Source organism: Anolis sagrei, chromosome 2, assembly GCF_037176765.1.
Source record: "Anolis sagrei isolate rAnoSag1 chromosome 2, rAnoSag1.mat, whole genome shotgun sequence".
NCBI classification, from domain to species: domain Eukaryota; kingdom Metazoa; phylum Chordata; class Lepidosauria; order Squamata; family Dactyloidae; genus Anolis; species Anolis sagrei.
In genome coordinates, this window is record NC_090022.1 from 2,736,749 (window position 1) to 2,764,573 (window position 27,825).

The window sequence follows — 27,825 nt, forward strand, 5'->3', positions numbered from 1 at the left end:
TCTTTGAAAATTGTTTTTAATATATACCTCTTTTTTCCATGAGTCCAAACTATCAATTTCTTCTATTTCTTTTTAATTTTTCCAACTTTACTTTCACCTCTGCTTGGTATTTAGCTTGGTAATCGTTTGTCAGGTTTTACAGTGTATTGCAATGTAATATAGCTGAGTCATGCACTGCTAATGCTGAGTCATGCATTGATTGTATATAGGGAATCATTTGGGGAATGTGTTTGGCCTAGTCCAGGTGATTGTGAATGATGCAATCCTGGGTTTGAGTTGAGTCAATGAGTTGGGAACCAATCGGTGATTGCTATGTGTAAATGAATTGTATATAAGGAAGTCATGTACAGTGTATATTTCTCCTTGTGCTGTGATGTTCGTTGAAGGCTATATGTAATTAAAAGAACCTGTCTGCTAAGACAAGATATAACTGTGTGCTGTGTGCTGTGGTAAGTCTGTAATATCATTTAGACTGGGGAAAAGACAATGGTAAAAGTGATGATGGCCAGGCATGTGCTCAAGTGTCTGTAAAGGATTCCAGCGTGGTTGCAGGCTGTGGGAGCAATTGACTGAAAATACTGTGCAGGAAGAAGCTACTGGAAAGCGCTGAAGTTGTGCAACTGATCTGCTGCTGAATTGTGAAGTTAATCTCAACATAGTTTTTAATCTCAACATAGTTTTTGTGTTTTATCTCCTCTAATAGTTCTTTCTTAAGTTTTTCGGTCATAATTTTATACCTCCAAGTTTTTATTATCTCTGTTTCCTCTATCTTTAACTCCATTATAATAGGCGCATGATCTGAAATCCAGATCAGTTGTGTTTCCCTGTTTAGAATTCTAGACCGGTTAGTGTTTTTTCTTAATATGTACATCCTCCAATTTCCATTCTTTTAAAAGATTTTTTTATTATTTCTAAGGTCCTTTTTAAAGTCCCCTCCAACTATTAGCTCCCCTTGATAAATTTCTTGTACTTTCCTAAACCACTTTCTAAAGTATTTCTTTTGCCCTTTATTTGGGCCATATACATTTACTATTCTATATTTCCTGCCATTTATTTTATATATTCGCACTATATATATATATATCCCTTCCTAATCTACTATTGTTTCTAGTATTTCCAATTTTAATGAGTTTTCCATTACTATCGCTACCCCTCTGGATTTATTTGTACCCCTCGCTTCTGCTGTCACCCTCCAGCCTGGTATATTTATTAATTGTTTATTATCTTTCTTATGTTTGTGGATTTCCTGTAAACAGAGAAAACTGCAATGTGATTTCTTGACTAACTGTACTATTCTTGACCGCTTCAGATCCAAAGCCATCCCGTTTGTATTTAAAAAACACATTTTTAGTTTGTCTTTGTCTATTTGTGACTCCTCACCTGCTATTTTCCCTTTCCTTATAACTGTAGTTAGCCCTTCCCCCTTCTCACATGTTTTTTAAGGAAATGTATCTTTCCTTTCATTTGAGATTTCTTGCAGCACTGCACCCCCTTCCCTCTCCAGTTTGTTTATTTATTACTAGCTTGGGGTCCTGGCGCTGCCCGGGTAATTTGAGAAAGGCATTGTGCGGCAAGATTGGTCTTTATCAGTTATTTATGTGGCTCGCAGTGCTCTCAGGAATTTAGTGAAGGTACTGCGAGTCCCATCATCCATGGTTCATCGTCCTCCAAACAGCACCAGGATGTAGAGTGGGTCTTGTGGGCTCTGTGTACCAAGTTTGGTCTTGATCAGTCATTGGATGAGTGTCACAGAGGTCACAGGAAGCGAGTGGAGGTACTTAAAGTCCCATCATCCATGGCTCACCCTCCTCCAAACAGCAGTAGGATGTAGAGTGGGTCATGGGGGCTCTGTGTGCCAAGTTCAGTCTTTATCGGTGTTTGATGGGGGGCACGGTAGTCTGTGGGAACAGAAGGGTGGGAAAGTACTAAAAATTCCATTGTCCGTCCTCCCCCAATCCTCACCAGGATGTAAAGAGGGTCATGGGTCATGTGTGCCAAGTTTGGTCTTGATAGGTCATTGGATGAGGGTCACAACGGTCTCCGGAAGTGAATGGAAGTACTTCAAGTCCCATCACCCATGGTCAGCCCTCCTCCAAACTGCAGTAGGATGTAGAGTGGGTCATGGGGGTCTGTGTGCCAAGTCTGGTCTTTATCGGTCTTTGTTGGGGGCCACAGTGGTCTATGGGAACCAATGGGTTTGAAAGTACTACAGATCCCATAACCCTTTGTCCGTCCTCCCCCAAACCTCATGAGAGGGTCATGAGGGTTATGTGTGCCAAGTGTGGTCCAGGTCCATCACCTGTGCTGGTCACAGTGGCCTGTGAAAAGTGGCAGCCAATCAGAAAGCTGCCACATACACTGTCCTCCCGCCGCATACAAACATTCAATTTTATTATATACATAGATTATCATTCCAGGCCATCCAGTTTCCCTGATCTTGGGCCAAGACAACTGAGACTTCTGGGTGTTGAAGTCCAAGAAATCCTGAAGGAGTACTCCAAAGAGTGGAGGGAATGGCTGTTGGACTACAATTCCCATCATCCCTGCACAAAGGCCTGGCACAAGGGTAGGAGGACCCTGGGAGTTGTAGTCCAACACAAATATGTCTCCCAAGATCTCTAAAGTAAAGGCTTTCTTCCTCATGGGATCATGTCTGTTTGTGTTCGTCCATGTAGATATGGATTTAGAAAGAAACAAGGAAATTGTGCATTGATTATCTGTCACCGCTTAAACATTTACTTGTCATTTCTGATGGCAGCAGTTGATCAAGTATATATTAACTCAATTTCCAAAATGTAATAAAGGGTCCTGTGATATTACATTATTAGCCCAGAGACATTTCTTTGGACTCCAGCTCCCATAATCCTTCCCCACAGGAAGACCTCAGGAGTCTGGAAGGGAGGCCAGATAAAGAGAGACCCTGGTTGTTTATGGATTTGGGGAATTTGGGTTGTTTTGGGCCTTGGGCCCCCTGAGGAGGGAGGGCCCCAGATGCCCTTCTCCTGGGACTCCCACTTCCTCTCCTTTTTTAGTGATTTCAGTAGAAACCACATATAGTGCGTCCGTATATGGTGAGCTTCCACTAAATCAGATCAGCCAGGACAGATAACAAAGTACTTTGGGTTTGAAGGCAAACAACAGAGGTTTATCACAATTTGGCCAAAATGGATGCAAGTCCCAAGTTACCACTCGAAGATGGACAAGCATACCTTCACAGAGGAAATAATGACTTTCACTACAATTTCACAGCTATTCAGGGTTTAAAGGTCCATTCAGTTGCAAGGACACGCTGTGGAGGGTGCAAAACTAATGAGGGTGATGGCGTGGGTATGCAGATGATTCATTGATTGACTTATTGTCTGATGCCAAAGACTGAACATCGAGAAAACCAAAGTGCTATTCCAGCAATCACCAGCCAACCCCTTTCCAATGCCAGAGATACAGCTTAAAGGTCTAACATTAGAAAATGTTGACCATTTCTGCTCCATTGGCAGCCACCTCTCCACCAAAGTCAACATCGACACCGAAATACAACACCGCCTGAGTTCTGTGAGCGCAGCATTTTCCCGAATGAAGCAGAGAGTGTTTGAGGACCAGGACATCCGTAGGGAGACCAAGGTGCTTGTCTATAAAGCTATTGTCCTCCCAACCCTGCTATATGCCTGGTGGTGGCCCCCCGGCTGTGGAACACCCTCCCTGTTGACATCAGACAGGCGCCCTCCCTTATGTCCTTCCGTAAGAGCCTGAAGACATGGCTATTCGAGAAGGCATTTAACTGAGTGCTACAGTAACTGGAAATGACAACTGGAACGGAATATGGATTACGAGATTGGTTATGATTCTACGATAAGACGGAGCGGATTATTTTTAGTATAATTAGATGATTGTGTATTAGTGATATGTTGGTTTTTGTCGTCTTGGCTTTATTGTAAATTGTCTTTTATATGTTGTACACCGTCGTGAGTCGCCCTAGGGCTGAGAACGGCGGTTAACAAATGCAGCAAATAAATAAATAAACGTGGACTGTCTGCAGATGTCACATGCAACTCCTGGAACGATTCCATCAGCGATGCTTCCGGAAAATCCTGCAAATCTCTTGGGAAGACAAGCGGAGAAACAGCAGCGTGCTGGAAGAAGCAAAGACCACCAGCATTGAAGCGATGGTCCTCTGCCATCAACTCCACTGGGCCGGCCACGTTGTCCGGATGCCTGACCACCGTCTCCCAAAGCAGTTGCTCTACTCTGAACTTAAGAACGGAAAATGGAACGTTGGTGGACAGGAAAAGAGATTTAAAGATGGGCTTAAAGCCAACCTTAAAATCTCTGACATAGACACTGAGAACTGGGAAGCCCTGGCCCTTGAGTGCTCCAGCTGGAGGTCAGCTGTGACCAGCAGTGCTACAGAATTCGAGGAGGCACGAGTGGAGGGTGAAAGAGAGAAATGTGCCAGGAGGAAGGCGCATCAAGCCAACCCCGACCGGGACCACCTTCCGCCTGGAAACCGATGCCCTCACTGGCAGAAGATGCGGGTCAAGAATAGGGCTCCACAGCCACCTACGAATCCACAAGGAAACCCATCATGGAAGACCATCTTACTCGTCCAACAAGGGATCGCCTAAGTAAATAAGATGCCAAAGAAGACAAAAATGCCAGGCACAGAAGACAAAAGGTGATAATACTGCATATCCGGAGGGCTCTCTCTCCTTGTATATACATACATAAACACATTCGTATATATACCGCTGTGTGTGTAGTTCTATATCATTCTAAATAATTGATCAGCCAGTGGAGTGACTTTAGGATAGGTGTGATATGCTCACTCCTAGATGTTCCTGTAACCAATCTGCCTGCTGTATTTTGAACCAACTGGAGATTTTGAACTTGTTACAAAGGTAGCCTAATGCAGAGCACGTTGCAGAAGTCCAACCTTGACCAGCGCATGCACTACCATCTCAAGGTCCTCCAAATCTAGGAAGGGGTGCAGCTGGCGGATTGGCTGAAGCTGATAGTAAGTACTCCTGAGTGTACCTGACATTCCTAGAGACACCAAGATGCTAATTTATAAAGCTGTTGTCCTTCCAACTCTATTGTGAGATCCCAAAATGTGTCGTCTCCAAGACAAATCTGCTAATCTCTTGGGAAGGAGACAGGTGGACCAATGTCAGCCTTCTGGAAGATGCAAAGGGCACCAACCAGCACGTATGTCCTCAGTGCCAAAGACCAAGTGGATCCAGAACATTTCTCTACAGTCCCTTATAGACCCATCGCCAAGATTCCATCCTTGGAAGACAACCAGACTTGGCCACGAGTGATAGCCAATGACGAAGGTGATGTAAGGATTGTAATAGAAGGCCTGTTGGATAACATGACTCCTCTTATGAGCCTCAGCTGCCTTGAGCCCAGGTCGGGGATTCTGGGTGATGGAGTCCCAGGAGGGGGAGGGAGGGAGGGGGGCTGAGAGGAGGGAGGAGGAAGGAAGGAAGGAAGGAAGGAAGGGAAAAGGAAGAAAGGAAAAAGGGAGGAAGGAAGAAAAAAGGAAGGGAGAAGGAGAAAGGAAGGAAGGAAAAAGAAAGGAAGGGAATAGAACAGAAGGAAAAAGAAAGGAAGGGAAAAGGAAAAAAAGGAAGGAAGGAAGAAAAAAGGGAGGAAGAAGGAAAAAGGAAGGAAGGGAAAAAGAAAAAAGAAGGGAAAAAGGTAGGAAGGGGAAAAGGCAGGAAGGGAAAAGGAAGGAAAGGAAAAGGGAAAAAAGGAGAAGGGGAGGAAGAAAGAAGGGAAAGGAAGGAAGGAAGAAAAAAGAAATAGGAAGGAAGGGAAAAGGAAAGAAGGAAAAAGGGAGGAAGGAAGGGAAAAAGGGAGGAAGGAAAGAAGGAAGAAAGGAAGAAAAAAGGAAGGAAGGGAAAAGAATAGAAGGAAAAAGAAAGGAAGGGAAAAGGAAAAAAGGGAGGAAGAAGGAAAAAGGAAGGAAGGGAAAAAGAAAAAAGAAATAGTAAGGGAAAAGGGTAGGAAGGGGAAAAGGCAGGAAGGGAAAAGGAAGGAAGGGAAAAGGGAAAAAAGGAAAAGGGGAGGAAGAAAGAAGGAAAAAGGAAGGAAGGAAGAAAAAAGAAATCGGAAGGAAGGGAAAAGGAAAGAAGGGGGAAAAGGAGGAAGGAAGGGAAAAGGAAGGAAGGGAGGGAGAAAGGGAGGAAGGAAGGGAAAAGGTGAGGAGGGAAGGAAAACAAGGGAGGAAGGAAGGGAAAAGAAAAGAAGGGAAAAGGGAAGGAAGGGAAAAAGGGAGGAAGGAAGGGAAAAGGTGAGGAGGGAAGGAAAACAAGGGAGGAAGGAAGGGAAAAGAAAAGAAGGGAAAGGGGAAGGAAGGGAAAAAGGGAGGAAGGAAGGGAAAAGGTGAGGAGGGAAGGAAAACAAGGGAGGAAGGAAGGAAGGAAGGGAAAAGAAAAGAAGGGAAAAGGGAAGAAAGGAAGGGAAAAGGAAAAAGGGGAGGAAGAAAGAAAACAGAAGGGAAAAGGAAGGAAGGGAAAAGGAAAGAAGGAAGAGAGGAAGGGAAAAAGGGACGAAGGAAGGAAGGAAGGAAAAGCAGCCCCCTCTTCGCCGGCTGGCTCTCTCTCTCTCTCTCTCTCTCTCTCCCTTTGCAGCCACAATCCTCCTGTTTAGACTCTAAGCCCCGCCCTCCTTGGGGCGCCAGCTCTGCGGCCGCCATCTTGAGGCCGGGCGGGAGTAGAGCGAGAGGGAGGCCTCCGCTTCCCAGAGAGGCAGGAAGGGAGGGGAGGGGAGAAGGACGCGCTTCCCTCTGAGCTCATTTCCGGGCGCCAACCTCTCTCTGCTGCGGCCTAGCTGCCTCCCTCTCTCTCTCTCTCTCTCGTGGATCCCGCCAGGACGGAGGCTCTCTCCCTCTCTCTCTCTCCCTCTTCGGAGCCGGAGGTGAGCTCCCTTCCTTCCTTTATTACTGTCGTATTGTCGAAGGCTTTCATGGCTGGAATCACTAGGTTCTTGTGTGTGTTTCCGGGCTATAGGGCCATGGTCTAGAGGCATTTTCTCATGACGTTTCGCCTGCTTCTATGGCAAGCATCCTCAGAGGTAGTGAGGTCTGTTGGAACTGGGAAAATGGGTTTATATATCAGTGGAATGGCTGGGGTGGGGCAAAGAGCTCTTCTCTGCTGGAGCTAGGTGTGAATGTTTCAACTGACCACCTTCATTAGCATTTGAAGGCCTGGCTGAGCCCGGGAAAATCCCCTGTTGAGAGGTGTTAAGATGTGCCTGGTTGTTTCCTCTCTGTTGTTTTGCTGTTGTAATTTTAGAGTTTTTTAATACTGGTTGCCAGATTTTGTTTTATTACTGTCCTTTCAAATCTAGGATACTCTATCCCTCTCTTGTGTGTGAATCATATACCTATCTATCTCTATCTATGGCAGGATGGCTCTCTGTCAGGAGGGCTTTGATGACGTTCTCTTGCCCTGCTGAAGAAGGGAGCTGGACTGGGTGGCCTTAGGTATTTTCTGTTGGTCAGGGGGGTTCAGTGTGGGAAATCCATCGTTGGTGGGGTTCAGAATGCTCTTTGATTGTAGGTGAACTATAAATCCCAGCAACTACAACTCCCAAATGATAAAATCAATTGTTAGTAGGTGTCTGGTGGCCAAATTTGGTGGCAATTCGTCCAGTGGTTTTTGAGTTCTGTTAATCCCACAAACATTACATTTTTATTTATATAGACTAGCCGTCCCCTGCCAGGCGTTGCTGTGGCCCAGTCTGGGGATCTGGAAAATAAAGTATGGAGAAAGTACACGTAATGTATTTGTGCTTGTGGGTAAACAGTATTCCTTGCTGTATCATAGTCAGTGTTGATGTGGAGGTTGTCTGGTGTGCCTACTCTGCAACATAGAATAGTCCTTCTTTAGGGGTCCCTTTCAAATCTAGGATACTATATCTCTCTCTGTGTGAATCGTATCTCTATCTATGGCTGGATGGCTCTTTCGCAGGCGGGCTTTGATTACGTTTTCTTGCCCTTCTGAAGGGAGCTGGACTGGGTGTCCTTAAGTATTTTCTATTGGTCATGGGGGTTCTGTGTGGGAAGTTTGCCCAATTCTGTCGTTGCTGGGGTTCAGAATGCTCTTTGATTGTAGGTGAACTATAAATCCCAGTAACTACAACTCCCAAATGTCAAGGTCTATTTCCCACAAACACCATCTGTGTTCATATTTGGGCATATTGAGTATTTGTGCCAAGTTTGGTCCAGATCCATCATTGTTGGAGTCCACAGTGCTCTCTGGATATAGGTGAACTACAACTCCTGAAGTCAAAGTCAGTGCCCATCAAACCCTCCCAATTTTTTTGTGTTGGTCGTGGGAGTCCGGTGTGCCTCATTTGGTTCAATTCCATAATTGTTGGACTTCAGAATGCTCTTTGATTGTAGGTGAACTATAAATCCCAGCAACTACAACTCCCAAATGACAAAATCAAAAATGTTTTAGTGAAGGTCACTCCTTGGATTAGTAGGTGTCTTGTGGCCAAATTTGGTGGCAATTAGTGCAGTGGTTTTTGAGTTCGGTTAATCCCACAAACAAACATTACATTTTTATTTATATACATTATTATTATTATTAGTAGTAGTAGTAGTAGTAGTAGTAGTATTTCCAGACTTTTCATATTCGTGACACTCTTTTCCAAGTGGATCATTCGGAACACAGAAATTCAGTTTCACTAGGAAATCGGAGGTTAAACCAAGCCCTTCTAAGAATTAGAGCAGCGGGTTAAACCGCTGAGCTGATGAACTTGCTGACCAAAAGGCTGGCAGTTCAAATCTAGGAAGTGGGCTGAGCTCCCACCGGTAGCCCCAGCTTCTACTAACCCAGCAGTTCGAATACATGCAAATTCGAGTAGATCAATAGCTACCGCTTCTGCGGGAAGGTAACGGCACTGCATGCAGTCAGGCAATACTCATAATCCATTGTGTGTCTTTTGTTGTTTAGTTGTTCAGTCGCTTCTGTCTCTTTGTGACTTCATTGATCAGCTCATTGATCAGCTCCATGGCCACCCACAGCTCATTCAAGGTCAAGCCAGTCCCTTCAAGGATACCTTCCTTGGAACTGAGACAGCCATGGTGGCCTTAGTGCATGATCTCCGCAGAGAGCTCAACCGGGGAGTGTGTCCTTCTTGGTTCTCCTGGACCTCTCAACGACCTTTGATACCGTCGACCACGGTATCCTTCTGGGTCGCCTCATGGGGAAGGGCCTTGGAGGTCCTGTTCTGCAGTGGCTGCAGTCCTTCTTGGAGGGTCGTACCCAGAAGGCGTTGCTGGGGGACTCCTGCTCAGCCCCACAACCATTGTCCTGTGGGGTCCCACAGGGCTCAGTATTGTCCCCCATTTTGTTTAACATCTACATGAAGCCGTTGGGGAGATCATCCAGAGTTTTGGAGTCCGATGTCATCTGTACACAGATGATGTCCAACTCTATCACCCGTTTTCACCAGATGCTAAGGAGGCTGTCCAAGTCCTGAACTGGTGCCTGGCCGCTGTGATGGTCTGGATGAGGGCGAGCAAATTGAGGTTGAATCCAAACAAGACAGAGGTCTTCCTGGTCAGTCGCAAGGCCAAACAGGGTATAGGGTCACAACCTGTGCTGGGGAGGGTTACACTCCCCTTGAAGGCACAGGTTTGCAGCTTGGGAGTTCTCCTGGACTCATCCCTGAGCCTGGAATCCCAGGTTACGGCAGTGGCCAGGGGAGCTTTTGCACAATTAAAACTTGTGCGCCAGCTGCGCCCATACCTTGGGAAGTCAGACTTGCCCACGGTGGTCCACGCTCTTGTTACATCTAGGATAGACTACTGCAATGCACTCTACGTGGGGTTGCCTTTGAAGACTGCTCGGAAACTTCCAACTAGTCCAACGAGAGGCAGCCAGATTAATAACTGGGGCGGCATACAGGGAGCACACAACTCCCATGTTACGCCAGCTCCACTGGCTGCCAGTTTGCTACTGGGCACAATTCAAAGTGCTGCCTTTGGCCTATACAGCCCTAAACGGCCCCAGCCCAATTTACGTGTCTGAACACATCTCCCCCTATGAACCATCACGGAGATTAAGATCCTCAGGGAAGGCCCTGCTTTCTGTCCTGCCATTGTCACAGGCGTGATTGGTGGGGACGAGAGAGAGAGAGAGAGGGCCTTCCTTCTCGGTGATGGCCCCCCAGCTCTGGAACTCCCTTCCTGGTGAGATCAGATCAGCTCCCTCCCTCCTGTCCTTCAGAAGGATAGTAAAAACTTGGCTGATCTTGGAGACGTCTGTGGACAATGGCAGCTCTTTGGCTTAGAATGGAAATGAGCACCAACCCCCAGAGTCAGACACAACTAGACTTTATGTCAAGGGAAAACCTTTACCTTTACTTACTTAAACTGAAATAATGGAAATGCAGTGTATTTCATGGAAACTTGTGGAGCCTAAAACTTGAAAGCTTGTCCCCTAGATTAATCAACTTTTATTTATTTATTTATTTATTACATTCATTTTTACCCCGCCCTTCTCCCCCAAAGGAGATTCAGGGCGGCCTCACATAAGCCTCATATGATGCTGTCAGCATATAGGCAACAAGGGTTACAATTAAAACAGTAAATATCATTAAAACACATTACACAGGTACATTATCTAGCTCATTAACCAATAAGTTAAGATGCCAGTTAAAACCAAGTCGGGTCAATCCAACTTTGCTTCCAATTGTCGCTATCCACTAGACAAACACCTGGTCCCAAAGCCAAGTCTTAAAGTGTCTTCTAAAGGTCAGGAGGGAGGTGGACAACCTGATGTCCTTAGGGAGGGAGTTCCACAGATGGGGGGTCACTGCCGAGAAGGCCCTCTCCCTCATCCCCACTAACTGCATTGGTGAAAGTGGTGGGATCAAGAGCAAGGCCTCCCCTGATGATCTTAAGCTTTGTGATGGTTCGTAACAGTAGATATGTTCCAACAGGTGATCTGGGCCAGAACTGTTTAGGGCTTTAAAGGTTAAAACCAGCACTTTGAATTGTGCTCAGAAGCTGATCGGAAGTCAGACTTCCCAAGGAACGGGCACAGCTGGCGCACAAGTTTTAATTGTGCAAAAGCTTTCCCAGCCACTGCCGAGACCTGAGTTTCCAGGCTCAGCGATGAGTCCAGGATCACTCCCAAACCGCAAACCTGTGTCTTCAGGGGGAGTGTAACCCCGTCTAACACAGGCTGTAACCCTATCCCCTGTTCATCCTTTCAACTGACCAGGAGTACCTCTGTCTTGTCTGGATTAAGTTTCAATTTGTTCACCTTCATCCAGACCAACACAGCGGCCAAGCACCGGTTCAGGGCCAGCACAGCCTCCTTAGTGACAGGTGGGATGTAGTGATAGAGCTGAACATCATATGCATACAGATGACATCTGACCCCAAAACTCTGGTTGAACCGGTGCTTGGCCTCTCCCTCCTCCCTGTGGCCTCCTTTCACATATTTATACATGGCTCTCATCATATCTCCTCTCAACCTTCTCTTCTTCAGGCTAAACACGCCCTGCTCCTTAAGCTGCTCCTCATAGGGCTTGTTCTCCAGGCCCTTGATCATTTTAGTCGCCCTCCTATGGACACATTCCAGCTTAGAGTCAATATCTCTCTTGCATTGTGGTGCCCAGAATTGGACCCAATATTCCAGGTGTGGTCTCACCAAAGCGGAATAGAGGAGTAGCATTACTTCTCTAGATGTAGACACTATGCTCCTCTTGATGCAGGCCAAAATCCCATTGGCTGTTTTTGCCGCCACATCACATTGTTGGCTCATGTTTAACTTGTTGTCCACAAGGACTCCAAGATCTTTTTCACTCGTCCTGCTCTCGAGCCAGGCCTCATTGTCCCCCATTCTGTATCTTTGCATTTCGTTTTTTCTGTCAAAGTGGAGCATCTTGCATTTGTCACTGTTGAACTTCATTTTGTTAGTTTTGGCCCATTTCTCTAATTTGTCAAGATCGTTTTGAATTCTGCTACTGTTCTCTGGACTATTGGCTATCCCTCCCAATTTGGTGTCATCTGCAAACTTGATTATCATGCCTTCTAACCCCTCATCTAAGTCATTAATAAAGATGTTGAACAGGACCGGGCCCAGGGGGGAACCCTGCTTGTGGCACTCCGCTCGTCACTTCTTTCCAGGATGAAGAGGAGGCATTGGTGAGCAGCCTCTGGGTTCGTCCATTTAACCAATTACAGATCCACCTCACCGTAGTTTTGCCTAGCCCACATTGGACTAGTTTCCTTGCCAGAAGGTCATGAGGAACCTTGTCGAAGGCCTTACTGAAATCCAGGTACGCCACATCCACGGCATTCCCCGCATCTACACAGCTTGTAACTCGAAAAAAGAGATCAGATGAGTCTGGCATGACTTGTTTTTGATAAATCCATGTTGACTATTAGCTATGACTGCATTTGTTTCTAAGTGTTTGCAGACCACTTCCTTGACCATTTTTTTCCAGGATCTTGTCTGGTATTGACGTGAGGCTGACCAAACGATGTTTGGGTCATCCTTTTTTCCCTTCTTGAAGATTGGGATCATATTGGCCCTCCTCCAATCTGCTGGAACTTCTCCTGTTCTCCAAGAACTCTCAAAGATGATTGCCAATGGTTCTGAAATGACTTCCGCTAGTTCCTTCAATACTCTTGGGTGTAGTTGATCTGGCCCTGGGGACTTGAACTCATTTAGAGCGGCCAGGTATTCCTGGATGAATTGTTTTCCAATTTGGGGTTGGATGTCCTCTAATCCCTCATCCACTCCAACTTGCTGAGGTTGAAGATGACTTTCTTTTTGTGAGAAGACTGAGGCAAAGAATGCATTAAGTAGTTCTGCCTTTTCCCTACCCCGTCAGCATTGCCCCATCTTCTCCTCGAAGAGTCCCTATCACCTCCTTGTTTTTCCTTTTTCTACTGACATAAGAAAAGAAGCCCTTTTTATTGTTTTTATTGTTCCTGGCAAGCCTGAGCTCGTTTTGTGCTTTAGCCTTGCGGACCTTTTCCCTACAGGTGTTGGCTATTTATTTGAATTCTTCTTTGGTGATTTCTCCCTTTTTCCACTTCTTGTGCATGTCTCTTTTGTGTCTTAGCACAGTTAGAAGTTCTTTGGACATCCATTCCGGCTTCTTTCCACTTGTCCTATTTTTTCTCTTTGTTGGCATGGATTGCAATTGCGCCTTAAGTATTTCACTCTTGAGAAATTCCCATCCATCCATAACTCCCTTGTCTTTTAGTATCTGTGTCCACAGAATGCTGCTCAGTGTTTCCTTCGTTTTTCGGAAATCAGCTCTCCTAAAGTCCAAAATGCAGGTTTGACTTGTCTTCATTTCGGCCTTCCTTTGTACTTCCTTCCTCTCTCTCCCCATTCCTTCCTTCTTTCCTCTCTCTTCCTTCTTTCCTCTCCCTCCCTCCTTCCTCTCTCTCTCTCATTCCTTCCTTCCTTATTTCTTCTCCCTCCTTTCCTCTCTCTCTTTTCCTCCTTGTGTCTGTTTCCTGCAGGATTCTAGAGTTTGTACTTCAGACTTTTTGAACAACAAGATGTTGTAATTTAGGGAGGACCACAAGCTCTCATAAAGATCCCTCTCTCCCTGAACACCTTGCAGTGTAAGAAATCACAGACAGAGAATCTTTGGGCCCCGTCCCCTTTGTACCTGAGGAGAGATTTTTTTGTTGTTGGGCAAGTGTCGAAGTATTTCTCACCAGGCAATGGGCACCTTCCCTCTTCCCCTGGGTTTGCTACAGCACTAGACTTGTTCTTCATGTTCCATGAGATCTTTCCTTGTTCAACTCCTGAAACGATTTTCCTCTCATTTATCTGGCAGGTAACTTCAGAACAAGTTCTGCGAAGAACACCTTCTGAGAGGAGTGCTGTTAGTCCAAACTGACTTCAAGATACACAGCAATGACAACAAGAAAAAATAACTACTAGAAAAATATATTTCAAGCTACATACCTGTGCAACTAAGAGGGGGATAAGATTGTGCTGAAAAAAGAGAGGCTTGGGAAAGCAAGCAGAAGGCTACAGCAATACAAAAACTGTGCTGTTCAGGATGTTATATCTGTAAACCCCTGGAATAATATTTGAATATAAATGTAAAAGAATGGCAAGTTCTCTACCTCCCTATCTTAGATCACACACAGGAGAGAAGTTACATCAGTGTATGGAATGTGGAAAACAATTTAAAAGCAAAAGTAATCTTACTGTACATGAACGGATCCACACAGGGGAGAAGCCGTATAAATGCATGGAATGTGGACAAAGCTTTACTCACAGTGGCAGTTTACGTTCCCATCTAAGGACCCACACAGGGGAGAAGCCATATAAATGCATGGAATGTGGAGAAAGTTTCAGTCAGAGTGGCCATCTACGGTTCCATCATTGGATCCACACAGGGAAGCCACACAAATGCTTTGAATGTGGAAAAAGCTTCACTCGCAGTGACAGTCTACGTACCCATCAAAGGATGCACACAGGGGAGAAGCCCTATAAATGCATGGAATGTGGAGTAAGTTTCAGTCACAGTGGAAATCTACGTTCCCATCTAAGGACCCACACAGGGGAGAAGCCCTATAAATGCATGGAATGTGGAGAAAGTTTCAGTCAGAGTGGCAGTCTACGTTCCCATCAAAGGACGCACACAGGGGAGAAGCCCTATAAATGCATGGAATGTGGAAAGAACTTCAGTCGCAGTGACAAACTACATTCCCATCAAAGGACCCACACAGGAGAGAAGCCATATAAATGCATGGAATGTGGAGAAAGTTTCAGTCGGAGTGGCAGTCTACGTTCCCATCAAAGGACGCACACAGGGGAGAAGCCCTATAAATGCATGGAATGTGGAAAGAACTTCAGTCGCAGTGACAAACTACATTCCCATCAAAGGACCCACACAGGAGAGAAGCCATATAAATGCATGGAATGTGGAGAAAGTTTCAGTCGGAGTGGCAGTCTACATTCCCATCAAAGGACGCACACAGGGAAGAAGCCCTATAAATGCATGGAATGTGGAGAAAGTTTCAGTCGCAGTGGAAATCTACGTTCCCATCTAAGGACCCACACAGGGGAGAAGCCATATAAATGCATGGAATGTGGAGAAAGTTTCAGTCAGAGTGGCAGTCTACGTTCCCATCAAAGGACGCACACAGGGGAGAAGCCCTATAAATGCATGGAATGTGGAAAGAACTTCAGTCGCAGTGACAAACTACATTCCCATCAAAGGACCCACACAGGAGAGAAGCCATATAAATGCATGGAATGTGGAGAAAGTTTCAGTCAGAGTGGCAGTCTACGTTCCCATCAAAGGACGCACACAGGGGAGAAGCCCTATAAATGCATGGAATGTGGAAAGAACTTCAGTCGCAGTGACAAACTACATTCCCATCAAAGGACCCACACAGGAGAGAAGCCATAGAATTGCATAGAATGGGGAAAGAGCTTCGGTTTGCGTGGCATTGGTCGACGGATAGTGGGAGCAGGTCTCACTCAGAGGGGCACTTTTCTCAGTATTGCAGCAAGCTTCCAAGGGATTCACCTAACCTCTTCTACAAGGAAATCCATCAATGGCTTCTAGGATGATCTGTGAAGGTTTGCTGAAATGAACAGCAGCTGAGATCTCTGGATAAAAGGGTTCTGAAAAAGAATAACTTTGGTGGAAGATAACGTCCTATATTCATACTTTTGACTCAAGTCTTTGTTCTACTGCCCCTCAATTACAATTTTGGGCTCCAGCCATAGACCTGTATCCCTTTTCTGGACTTTGTTGCATCCTTAATCATTGACTCTAAATTCTGGACTGACTTCCTGGTTTCATTTATAAGTACATATTGTCTTTTTTTTTTTTTTACATATCTTTATTGAGGTTTTCTTATTTACATCTTAAAAACAGATAGAAAGGATAGAAAAAGAAAATAGTAAATATGGGGGGTTGGGGACTAAGTTGGGAAAATGGTAAGGTGGGTCGATGGGGGAGGGAAAAGGGGGTGCGAGTTGAGGGTTTACCGGGGGGGGGGGTAAGTAGAGGGGGGGGCAAAGGAATGGGTAAGAGTGGATTGTGAAAGTATAGAGTTAAAAGCGCAGGTGAGAAGATTGGGGATGTCCCCTTCGTTCGGTCTGACTTCCTTGGTGTTGATGAAGAAGCTTCCTTTTCTTTCTTGTGTATAAATTTATAACTTCTGTTGTCTCTATATTTGTTTTGGCAGATTACTCTCTCCTTTTGTATCTATCCTTTCCATCCAAAGTATTCATTTATTAAAGTCCAGTCTGTTTCTTTTTCTGGAAGTCCTTTATTCTTCTGTATTAAAAAACTATGTCCACTATTTTGGTTTCCCATTCTTCTATGTCCGGTACCTCCTCTTTCCTCCATTTCTTGTCAAAGCAGATCCTGGCTGCTGTTGTTGCAAGGAATAATAACTTGTCTGTGTTTTTATCTAGTTCCATTTTCTCTTCTGTGAGTCCCAACAGAAAGATCTCTGGTTTCAGTGGTATGTTTTTTTCCCAATATTTTCTGTAATTTTTGCTGTATGTTTCTCCAATATATTCTAGTTTTTCTACAACTCCACCACATATGGTAGTAGGAACCCTCAACTTCTCCACATTTCCAGCATTTGTTATTGAGTTTCTTGTAGTAGATTCCTAATTTTTTTTTGGTGTCATATGCCATCTATATAACATCTTTATGTAGTTTTCTTTCAAGTTGCATGCCTTTATATATTTCATTTTTCTGGTCCAGGTGTTCTCCCATTCTGACAGAGATATTGACCTTCCTATATCTCTTGCCCATCTTACCATTCCTTCCTTGACCCTTTCTTCTTCGGTACTCCATTCCAAGAGTTTTTTATATATTGCTGAGATCGTTTTTTTTTTTTTTTTGTGTCTTTATTATTTTGTCCCAGGTGTTTTCTTCCGTCATAAATCCCAACATTTTGTCCTTATTGTAGTATTCCTGCATTTGTCTGTATTGGAGCCAGGTCAAATTCTTATAGTCTTGTTTTATCTTTTCATGTGTCTTTAGTTGGTACTCTTGTCCTACTTTTTCTAATATTTCCTTATATTTGGGCCAGTTTCTCCATCCTGCTTCTCTCCTTTGGCAGGCTTCCATGGGTGAGACCCATAACGGGGTCTTATTATAAATTCTATCCTTGTACTTTTCCCATGGTTTGATGATGGCCGCCCTGATAAAATGATTGCCGAAATTTTTCTCTATCTTTTTTTTTTCATACCAAATGTAGGCGTGCCATCCTCTTCTTAAATCATGTCCCTCTAATTCTAATAATTTTTTATTTTTTAATTTTATCCAATCAAAAAACCAGGTTAATGCGCAAGCTTCCGCATATAAGCCTAGATCTGGCATGGCTAGGCCTCCTCTTCTTTTTTCATCTGACATGTTTTTGAAATTAATTCTAGGTTTTTTATTTTGCCAAATAAATTTCCTAATGTCTCTATTCCATTCTTTAATTCCTTTCTGATTTCTCATTATAGGGAGGTTTTGAAATAAGAACAACATTTTAGGAAGAACATTCATTTTGACACTTGCTATTCTGCCTAATAAGGATAGTTTTAGATGTTTCCATTTTTCAAAATCTTTCTTTATTTCTTTCCATTTCGTTATATAATTGTTTTGCAAAAGCTGTGCATTTTTCGGTGTTATGGTGATTCCTAAGTATTTTATCTTTGGTACAATCTTGATATTCCATTTTTCTTTGATCTTTTCAATATTCTTCTTTGATATATTTTTTGTTATTGCCTCTGTTTTATCCATGTTTATCTTAAAACCTGCCAATCTGCCAAATTCATTAATCTTCTCCAGCCATCCATCTAAATTCTTATTCGGTTCTTCTATAATGCAAATAATGTCGTCAGCGAATGCTCGACATTTATATGTATTGTTTCTAATTTTTGCCCTTTTTAATTCCTCCGATTCTCGAAATGTTTCTATTAGTATTTCCATTGTCAATATAAAAATAAGAGGGGAAAGCGGGCATCCTTGCCTTGTCCCTTTTTTAATTTCAATTGTTTTGCTTTCGTTTCCATTTATTACAATCTTTGCTCGTTGGTCTTTATAAATAGCTTCGATCGAATTTTGAAAATAGAAGCCCATGTCCATTTCTCTAATTAATAATTTGAAAAAAATCCAATTGATGTTGTCAAAAGCCTTCTCGGCGTCTAAGGCCAGGAACATGACTTCCTTCTGTATGTTTCTTTCATAGTATTCTAGCAGGTTGATGATGGTTCTCACATTGTCTCTTTGATGGCGATTGGGGAGGAATCCCGACTGTTCTTCTTTTATCCTATTTAACAGTACATTTTTGAGTCTCTCTGCTAATATGGAGGTGAATATTTTATAATCAATATTTAATAAGGAAATTGGTCTATAATTTTTAATTTGTTCTAAATCTTTATTTTCTTTTGGTATCACACATATTGTAGCTTGTTTCCAAGTATCTGGGATTCTCTGGCTTATTCTGATTTCATTCATCACTTTCTGTAGTACTGGTAATAATATATCTTGTAGGGCCTTATAGTATATAGCTGTTAGCCCATCCAGGCCAGGGGCTTTATTTCCTTTCAGGCTTCTGATTGCAAGTTTTATCTCCTTCCTTCTCTGATATCTCCTTGTTTCGACTTTCTCTGTCTTCTTCTGATAATCTTTGTATTTTCTTTTTTCCTAGATATTGTAGAATATCTTCCTTCTTGATTTGTTCATCTTGGTATAATTTTTTGTAGAATTTTTCAAATTGATTCCTAATTTCTATTTCTTGTGTATACACCTTCTCTTTTTCTTTTATTTTCGTAATAAAGCTTTTTTCTTTCTTTTTTATTAGTTTCAGGGCTAACCATTTCCCTGGCTTATTCGCGTTTTGAAAATGGTCTGCTCTGATGAACTTCAATTGTTTTGCTTTTTCCTCCAGGTCCAAAAACTCTCTCTTTTGTAATAATTTTATTTTCTTCACTATTTTCTTGTTTTTTGGATCTCTTTTTAGTTCTTTTTCTTTTTTCTCTATTTCGTCCATTATTTCTTTCATTTTTCTTATTCTTTCCTTTTTCTTTTGTGATTTTTGTTGTATGACGTGTCCTCTTAAAACCGCTTTGCTTGCTTCCCACACTGTAAATATATCCATATCTGCTGTTTCATTAATTTTAAAGTACTCTTTCAATATTTCCTTATTTCTTTCTATATCATCAGGTTTCCTTAGCAGGTTCTCGTCTAATTTCCATCTCCAATTTCTCTCTTTTTTTTTAATTTCCATTTCGATGGGACAGTGCTCTGATGTTGTTCTTGCTGTTATTTTTATCTTGGTTGTCCATAGAGATATTGATTGTGAGGCCCAAATCATGTCAATCCTCGACCAGGTTTGGTGCCTGGCCGAGAAAAATGTGTAGTCCTTGACATTTGTGTTTTTGTTTCTCCATATATCCTCCATTATTAATTCTCTTTATGTTTATCAGTGACTTTGGGAGTAATCTGGCGGCTTTGTCTTGTTTTTTCTTTGTGGTTCTATCTAATTCTTTGTCCAGCACCCCATTAAAATCACCTAGTATTATAATCTTATCAAAAATTTGGTTTAGTATGTGCATTTCTAGCTCTTTAGCAAATGAGGATTTTGTATTGTTGGGGGCATATATATTACATATTAGCACTTTTATATTATTCCAAATTATCAGTACTCCAACCATCCTTCCTTCTTTATCCCTAAAGGCCAATGTAGATTCAATTTCCTCGCTAATATATGTAACTACCCCTCTTTTTTTCTCTACTGCCGAGGAGTAATAGGTTTTACCCAATTTATTGTTTTCTGAGTGTGCAACGTGTTTACTGGCTATGTGGGTTTCCTGTAAGGCAATTATTTGAAGCTTTTTTTTCTTTGTTGTTGTTGTTCATTCGTTCAGTCGTCTCCGACTCTTCGTGACCTCATGGACCAGCCCACGCCAAAGCTCCCTGTCGGCCGTCACCACTCCCAGCTCCTTCAAGGTCAGTCCAGTCACTTCAAGGATGCCATTCCAAGAGTTTTTTATATATTGCTGAGATCGTGTGTTTTTTTTTGTGTGTGTGTCTTTATTATTTTGTCCCAGGTGTTTTCTTCCGTCATAAATCCCAACATTTTGTCCTTATTGTAGTATTCCTGCATTTGTCTGTATTGGACATTTGTCTGTATCGGCCCCTCTTCCTTTTGCCTTCCACTTTCCCCAGCATAATTGTCTTTTCTAGGCTTTCCTGTCTCCTCATGATGTGGCCAAAGTACTTCAGCTTTGTCTCTAGTATCCTTCCCTCCAATGAGCAGTCGGGCTTTATTTCCTGGAGGATGGACTGGTTGGATCTTCTCGCAGTCCAAGGCACTCTCAGCACTTTCCTCCAGCACCACAGCTCAAAAGCATCTATCTTCCTTCGCTCAGCCTTCCCTAAGGTCCAGCTCTCACATCCGTAGGTGATTTTCTTTAAATCACTGAAAATTTTATTTCTTTTATTAGGTGAATTAAAACCATTAATATTATTACAGTATATTCTTAGGTTGATCATATTTTATTCAGTAATTTCCGGGTCCTCCTCTTGTCTTTCTTCTTCTTGTCCTTCCTGTGTCTCCTCTTCTCCTTCCTCCCCCTCTTCATCTTCTTCGTTTGTAGCTATCTCTTCTTGTGTTGTTTGAGTGTCCGTTGCTCTTGCTGCCATCGATCTTGTTATTCTCTGGTTACAATTTTCCAATTCTTCCTTTCTTGGGGATACCATTCTTTTTCCCTTGTTTTGTTTTCCCTTGGAAACATGGTCTTTTTCTTCATCCATATCCTCTGCTTTTATTCCTTCATAAAATTGTCTGGCCCTCTCTACAGATTTCACCCAATATCTCTGTCCTTTGTATGTCGTCATCAGACCCTCATCCTTCTCCCATCTGAACTTCATGTTTTGTCTTTTCAACTCGTCTGTCAGGAATGCATATTTCCTTCTGTTCTTTATGGTGGAGGTCGGGAATTCCTTTAGGATCACAATTCTTTTTTCTTTGTAGAAAGCTGATTTCTTACTTCCAGTTCTCAAAATCTCATCCCTCATCACTTTTCTTGTCAGCTGTATTATTACGTCTCTGTCTGTCTTGTGTTTCCTTGCGTAGTTCGTGTTTATTCTGTAAGTCCTGTCAATTTGATCTTCAATGTATTCTTTCATTCTTTGTAGTAATTCCACCAAGATTTCTGTTACTTTTTCTCTTATGTTTTCTTCCTTCTCCTCATGGATATTTCTCAATCTTAGTTGGTATTCCGTCTCTGTTCTTTCTAGGTAGTCTTGTCTTTGTATTACTCTTTGATTGAGTATTTCTAGGTTTTTCATTCTTTCTTGTGTCTTGTCTTGAGTCTCTTCCTGTTTCTGTTTTCCTCTCTTCAAGCTTTCTATGTCTTCTTTCATTGCTTCGTTCTCTTTTTTCATCCCTTTTATCTCTTTTTTTAGTTCTTCCTTTATTTCTGCCATCTGCTCTTGTGATACTTTTTGGAAAGCCTCTTGTCTTTCATTCATTGATTTCAGTTCTTTTTCAATAATCTTTATTTCTTTCACTAGTTCCTTTAGTCTTCCATCCTCTCCTATTGAGAATCTTCTTCCTATTTGGAATGTTCCTTGTTTGCTTCTTTGGTTCCTTCTTTATTTGTTTCTTTTGGTATTTCTTTGGTTTCCTTTGTTTCTTTAATCTCTTTAGTATCCTTTCCTTCTTTAACTTCTTTGGCATTCTTGCCTTTATTGGAGGCCATCTCCTCTTTCTGGCTATGTTGTTTTTTCTGAAATAAATTCGAGTTCTTTAGGTCTGCCCACATTTGTTTTGTTCGTTCTTACCCTTGTTAAAGATTTCAAATTTTATCTTGTTTCTCTCTCTTTATCTAGCTATAAATAAGTCTGCTTCAATACAAGGTCCAATATGAATAAGTCTTTAAATATGTCGGTAATTTTATTTCTTAGTGTTCATTTATTTGTCTTATTAATATACAAATATATATAGTGGGTCTATTTTAGTACAATTATTTAATATCCTATTAATTTCTCTGATTTTTCTACTCACGTTTTCCCTCTTCTCCTTCTTTTTCGCTTTTTACCTCCTAGTCTCCCTTCACTTTGATTTCTTTTGAGTTCTTTTACCTTTATATTGTCTCCTCCTTTATCGCTGTATCTTTCGTTGTTCGCTTTCCGTTGCTTCCGTGGGCCTCTCTCCCTCTTCTCTGGTCAGTTTGATTACCTCCTGTGTTTATGTTCCTTATTTCCGCCTTTCTTGACGGCCTTCCGCCCTCTTCTCAGCTCTTCTTCTGCTTTGCCCAAGTCCTGTTCAAAACTCTCGCGTTATTCCGTTCTCTCGTCCTTCTCGCGCTATTTCCCGCTTCTCGTTTTTCTTCTCGCGTTATTTCCCTCTTCCCGCGTCTCGCGCTTTCTTTCCGGCTCTTCCTTCCTGCTCCTCCCCTCTCTCTCTCTCTCGACGCGTCACTCTTTCTCCTCTTCAAGGGTGAGCGGGGGCTGGGAGGCTGGAAGGTTGGCAGCGGGTCAGCGTTCCCTCCTTTCTCCCATTCAAGGATCGAGGGTAGCCACAACAATGGTGCGCTTCAAGGTCACTAGCGGTTGTTTATTTATTCTTTGCTTTGGGCGTTTACTTTAAATATTTGCATATTTAATTTATCATTTCCTAGTTTATTATTGTTCCTTGATTATTGATTATTTAGTTGTTTACTTATTTGGCTTTCTATAAATGAAAGTATTTGGCTTTCTATTTATTTCTGTGGTAGTGGAGTTTTCTCATCCAATTTGGGTTATCTTGTACCCCCGTATATTTTGTTACCAGAGGGTCTCCGGGTTTCCAGTTTGTAGATTATAATTCATTGATTTATTTTCTTGTCTGTTTTATGTCTTTTTTAATCCTTTTTTAAAATCCAATCCAATCCTTTCCAATATTCTGTCCTTTACTTCTCCGTTCCTTCTATCCTCTCCCTTGTGGCCAAATACTTGAGTCACTTCCTCTCCGATTTATGAGAGGGATCTCTTCCTTCTTCCCCAAACACCCTTTTTCACTTACTTTACTTTCTTCGTCTTCTGTTCCTCAGTTAAAATGCGCGTGGTCGGAGATGGTTCAGGAATATCCTGAGCTCCCTGTCACGACTCGCCGTACCTTGGATCCCTTGCCGGATCTATCTGGCGACCCCCTCTTGAGGAGAGGGCCTCCTTTTAGATCGTCGGCGGGACCCCTGGTTTCGCTGTTCTCCCCCCTATCCGTGGCGGGGAAGGGAGCTCTAGCTCTACCCAGTCGTTTGATAGGGCTGGCACATTCAGCAGCGCTCTGAGGTGTCTGTCTCTCCGCCATGCTCGCGCACCAGAAGTCCCCTTATAAGTACATATTGTCTTGACCTAGCTTGTGTTCCTCAGACTTTATACTGGGAGAGCCCTGGAACATGAGACCACCAGTCTTGCTTTGTGTGTACTTATCACCCTGTTTCTCTACGTGTTCTCCCTCACGAATAATACTTCTTTATCTCACTCTGAGTTTTTAAATCATTTTATGTATATGCGGCCCGCTCACAGTCATTATGCTTGGTTTACTGCTTTTTTATGTTTTGTGCATATTGTTTATTGTATTTATGTTTTGTACTTTACTGCAATGTTCTTTATTCTATTGTAATTTGTTTTTGGGCTTGGCCTCATGTAAGCCGCCCCGAGTCCCCATTGGGGGAGATGGTGGCGGGGTACAAATAAAGTTTATTATTATTATTTTTTATTATTATCCCTGCTTAGAGTGAACCAATTTCCGTACTTGAGACTGTTTAATCACCACCTTTGCCCAAGGGTCCGGTAGGATACACAACACATCTCCCTAACTGTGGAGAATGGAAGACAATGAATGATGGCATTGGCTGATGAAGATTATTATTTTTATTATTATTATTATCGTGTCAGGAGGAACTTGAAAAACTGCAAGTCGCTTCTGGTGTGAGAGAATTGACCGTCTGCAAGGACGTTGCCCAGCGGGCGCCCGGATGAATTGATTTTTTTTGTCATCCTTGTGGGAGGCTTCTCTCATGTCCTCGCATGAGGAGCTGGAGCTGATAGAGGAAGCTCACCCGCCTCTCTCCGGATTCGAACCTGCAACCTGTTGGTCTTCAGGTTTAACCCACTGTGCCACCGGGTGCTCCATAATAATAATAGTAATAATAATAACAATAATAATAATAATAATATATTTGTCACCCACCCTATCTCTCCAAGGGGACTCAGGGCGGTTTCCAGCAAGTAATAAAATGGCAAACATTCAATGCCACAAACAAATGATAAATCAAGTCAAAAACGATCGATAAAACAATCTCGAAATAAACCTATACACTCAACCAAAAAATAACCCACAATTAAAACTGAAAGAAACATTTACCATGATTACCCCCCCCCCCCCCGTTACAAGTTAGACATTAAAAGCATAAGTTAGTTTATGACTTCCAAGGAGCTGAGGTAGGTGTCCAATATCTGGCCGAGGGTATATATAAAGACATACTAGTCCTCCTTGCCATAAGCTAAAGTGCACAAATGGATTTTAGTATTTTAGGGAGGGAGTTCCAGAGGAAGGGGGCGATCACAGAGAAGCCGCCCCCCATCTCGTCCCCACCAGCCTTGCTTAGAACGGGGGTGGGACCGAGATGAGGGTCTCCTCCGCAGACTGCAGCGCTCGTGCTGGTATGTGTACGAAGATGCGGTTCCTCAAACAGTCTGGGCTTGAACCATTTTGGGTTTTATAGGTAATCACCAGCACTTTGCATTTAGCCCAGAAGCGGACCAGCAGCCAGTGGAGCTGCCGTAACATGGGAGGGGTTCTCTCCCTTTACGGCGGTCCATTAATTATCTCTGAACCATCTAAAGCTTCCAAACTATCTTCAAAGGCAGCCCCACGTAGAGAGCGTTGCAGTAGTCCAAGCAAGATGTGACTGGACTCATGAATCAGTTGAGATGGACACATTAAGTGAATGGATGAAGTATAGAACAGCATTGAAAGGAAACCGAGTCAACAGAGATAAAAATCATAGAGCAAGTGAGACTTCCATAAACTAGTGTTTGTTAGTTAGTTTTGTTCTTATTGCGCTAGGTGTGTGTCCGTGTTCGCTCTTTGTTAAGTAGTCCTTTAACAAAATACCAAAATTATAATTTGCGTAAAAGAAAAATGAAATACCAAAAATTGTCATCTGTATAAACATGCTTTGTTTTGTTTTTTGTCTTTGAATAAAAAATGCTTTTTAAATAAAATGCGATGATACATCCGCTTAAAAAGTCAATGTGCTTCTAGGCTGTCCCAATGGGTCTAGATTCGGGTAAGTTTTGCCCACTCTCTTCTATACTTGGATGAAACTTCTCCTGGAATGACCCTGCGTCCAGTTCCAGGCAGCACCATTCAAGCAAAGTTGAATTGAAGGTCAAGAGCTTGAACACCGTTTCCATTCTAAATATCTGGGTGTCACCTTAGATCGAACACCAGCATATAGGAAACACTGCTTGAACACCAAGCGGAAAGGAGCTGCACGCAAGAACGTCCAGTTCCGGGCAGCACAATTCAAGCAAGATTTTGAGATGCTGGAATGTCTCTAGAGAAGGGCGATAGGGAATGGCTGAGGGAGCCGGGGATGTTTAGTTTGGAGGGGGGGAAAGGCTGAGAGGAAAGGAGAGCCAATATTTGGAAGGATGTCCCATTGAGGAGAAAAGGGCCAGTTTTTCCTGCTGCTTTGGAGACTAAGATATAAAGCTACTGATTCACATTGCAGGAAAGAAGCTCCCACCTAAACACGAGGAAGCCTTTCCTGATGGTAAGAGCTGCTCAGCCATGGAAGCCTTGTCCCTTCTCAGGAGGCCCCCTTCCCAAGCCCTGGCCTTCCACCTCCTGGAGACTCCGTGTACTGGAGTCCCTGATCTTGGGCCAAGACAGCTGAGGCTTCTGGGTGTTGAAGTCCAAGAAATCTTAGAGGAATCATTTGGGAATCCCTGCTCCAGAGAGTGGGAGGAATGGCTGTCTTGGACTACAACTCTTCCCATTAACCCTACAAAAAGTCCTGGCATGAGGGTTGGAGGACCCTGGGAGTTGTAGTCCAAGACAAGGAGGTCTCCCAAGTCCTTGCAATGAAAGGCTTTCTTCCTCATGGGGTCACATGTGTTTGTGTTCATCCATGTAGGCAAGGATTTAGAACGAAACAAGGAAAATATGCATTGAGAGGAGACATGATAGCCATGTATAAATATGTGAGAGGAAGCCGCAGGGAGGAGGGAGCAAGCTTGTTTTCTTCTTCCCTGGAGACTAGGACGCAATGGAACAATGGCTTCAAACTACAAGAGAGGAGATTCCATCTGAACATGAGGAAGAACTTCCTGACTGTGAGAGCCGTTCAGCAGTGGAACTCTCTGCCCCGGAAGGAGTGTGATGGAGGCTCCTTTGGAGGCTTTTAAACACAGGTTGGATGGCCATCTGCCAGGGGTGATTTGAATGCAATATTCCTGCTTCTTGGCAGAATGGGGTTGGACTGGATGGCCCAGGAGGTCTCTTCCAACTCTTTGATTCTAGGATTATCTGCCACCCCTTTAACATGTAGTGGTCATTTCTGATGGCAGCAGTTGATCAGGTATATATTAACCCAGTGTCCAAAATGTAAAAAAAGGTTTCTGTGTTACTACATTATTAGTCCAGAGTTATGTCTTTGGACTCCGACTCCCATAATCCTTCCCCACAGGAAGACCTCAGGAGTCTTGGAGCGAGGCCAGATAAAGAGAGACCCCGGTTGTTTACAGATTTGGGGAATTTGGGTTGTTTTGGGCCTCCTGAGGAGGGATGTCCTTTTCGTGGGACTCCCACTTCCTCTCCTTTTGTAGTGATCTCAGTAGAAACCACATAGAGCGGGTCCATAATAATAACTTTATTTTTGTACCCCGCCTCCATCTCCCTGAAGGGACTCGGGGTGGCTTACATATGGCACAATGTGCCTGGACCAAATCAAAAAATAAACATACAATACAAGAAAAGAGAAAACCACAAGCATATATAAAACAATTACTTATACTTAAAACAGCTCCCAATAACCTTAGGTACCTGGTGAGGTTCCACTAAATCAGATCGACCAGGACAGGGAACAAAGTTATTCAGGTTTGAAGGCCAACAACAGAGGTTCATCACAATTTGGCCAAAATGGATACCACTCGAATATGTACAAGCATAACTTCACAGAGAAAATCATGACTTTCAATACACTTTCGCAGCTATTCAGACCTTCCATGCCTCCCTCCTGATGGGTTATGATATGAGCCAGCTAGGATCCGCACCATGATTGGTGGAGGCTCCTTTGGCATCACAATGGGAAGGAGAGGTTCCCCATGGCAGGAAGAATGGCCAATTCTTGGAGGGTTTAAAGGTCCATTCTGTTGCGAGGACACCCTGCGGAGGGGGCAAAACAGAGGAGGGAGATGGCGTGGGTGTGCAGGTGATTCCCTGATTGACAATGTCTTAATTCCGAAGAAGACAACAGTGCCAGGCACAGAACACAAAAGGTGATAATGCCGACCAGGTACGCATTCAAAAGGCTCATTTATTCATCTTTGCTTAGACTTTTTCTTCTGTGGGAATCCTAGACCTCTGGACACATCTGACCAGGTAAAGAGTGCAAAACAGCCCAACTAATAAAAGGATTGTCTATCTGTCACTCTCACACAAGAGGGATTCCATGTCTAGGCTGGGAGATCGCTAGAGGGATCTTTCCTGAGGGTAGAGGACTCTCTGTTCCCAGGGTTGTATGTACATAGAAGGGAAGGGGACCAGGGGCCTTCACCATACATTTGCTACACTAGGAATACAGC

General features: G+C 43.2%; 3 protein-coding genes across 3 annotated transcripts in view; 2 read left to right on the forward strand and 1 right to left on the reverse strand.

The window, feature by feature from the left end:
* The window catches only part of LOC137095993 (zinc finger protein ZFP2-like), a 146,353-nt gene that overhangs the window by 23,006 nt on the left and 95,522 nt on the right, over positions 1-27,825 (forward strand). The gene's annotated exons all lie outside the window — the stretch shown is intronic.
* Positions 6,804-15,956, forward strand: LOC132766272 (zinc finger protein 135-like). Its single transcript, XM_067463274.1, has 2 exons — positions 6,804-6,915; positions 13,825-15,956. Exon 2 carries the CDS (start codon positions 14,104-14,106, stop codon positions 15,412-15,414), a length of 1,311 nt encoding a protein of 436 aa, XP_067319375.1. The 5' UTR covers positions 6,804-6,915; positions 13,825-14,103; the 3' UTR covers positions 15,415-15,956.
* Positions 20,521-21,453, reverse strand: LOC137096466 (trichohyalin-like). The gene has a single exon (XM_067465620.1). It carries the CDS (start codon positions 21,451-21,453, stop codon positions 20,521-20,523), a length of 933 nt encoding a protein of 310 aa, XP_067321721.1.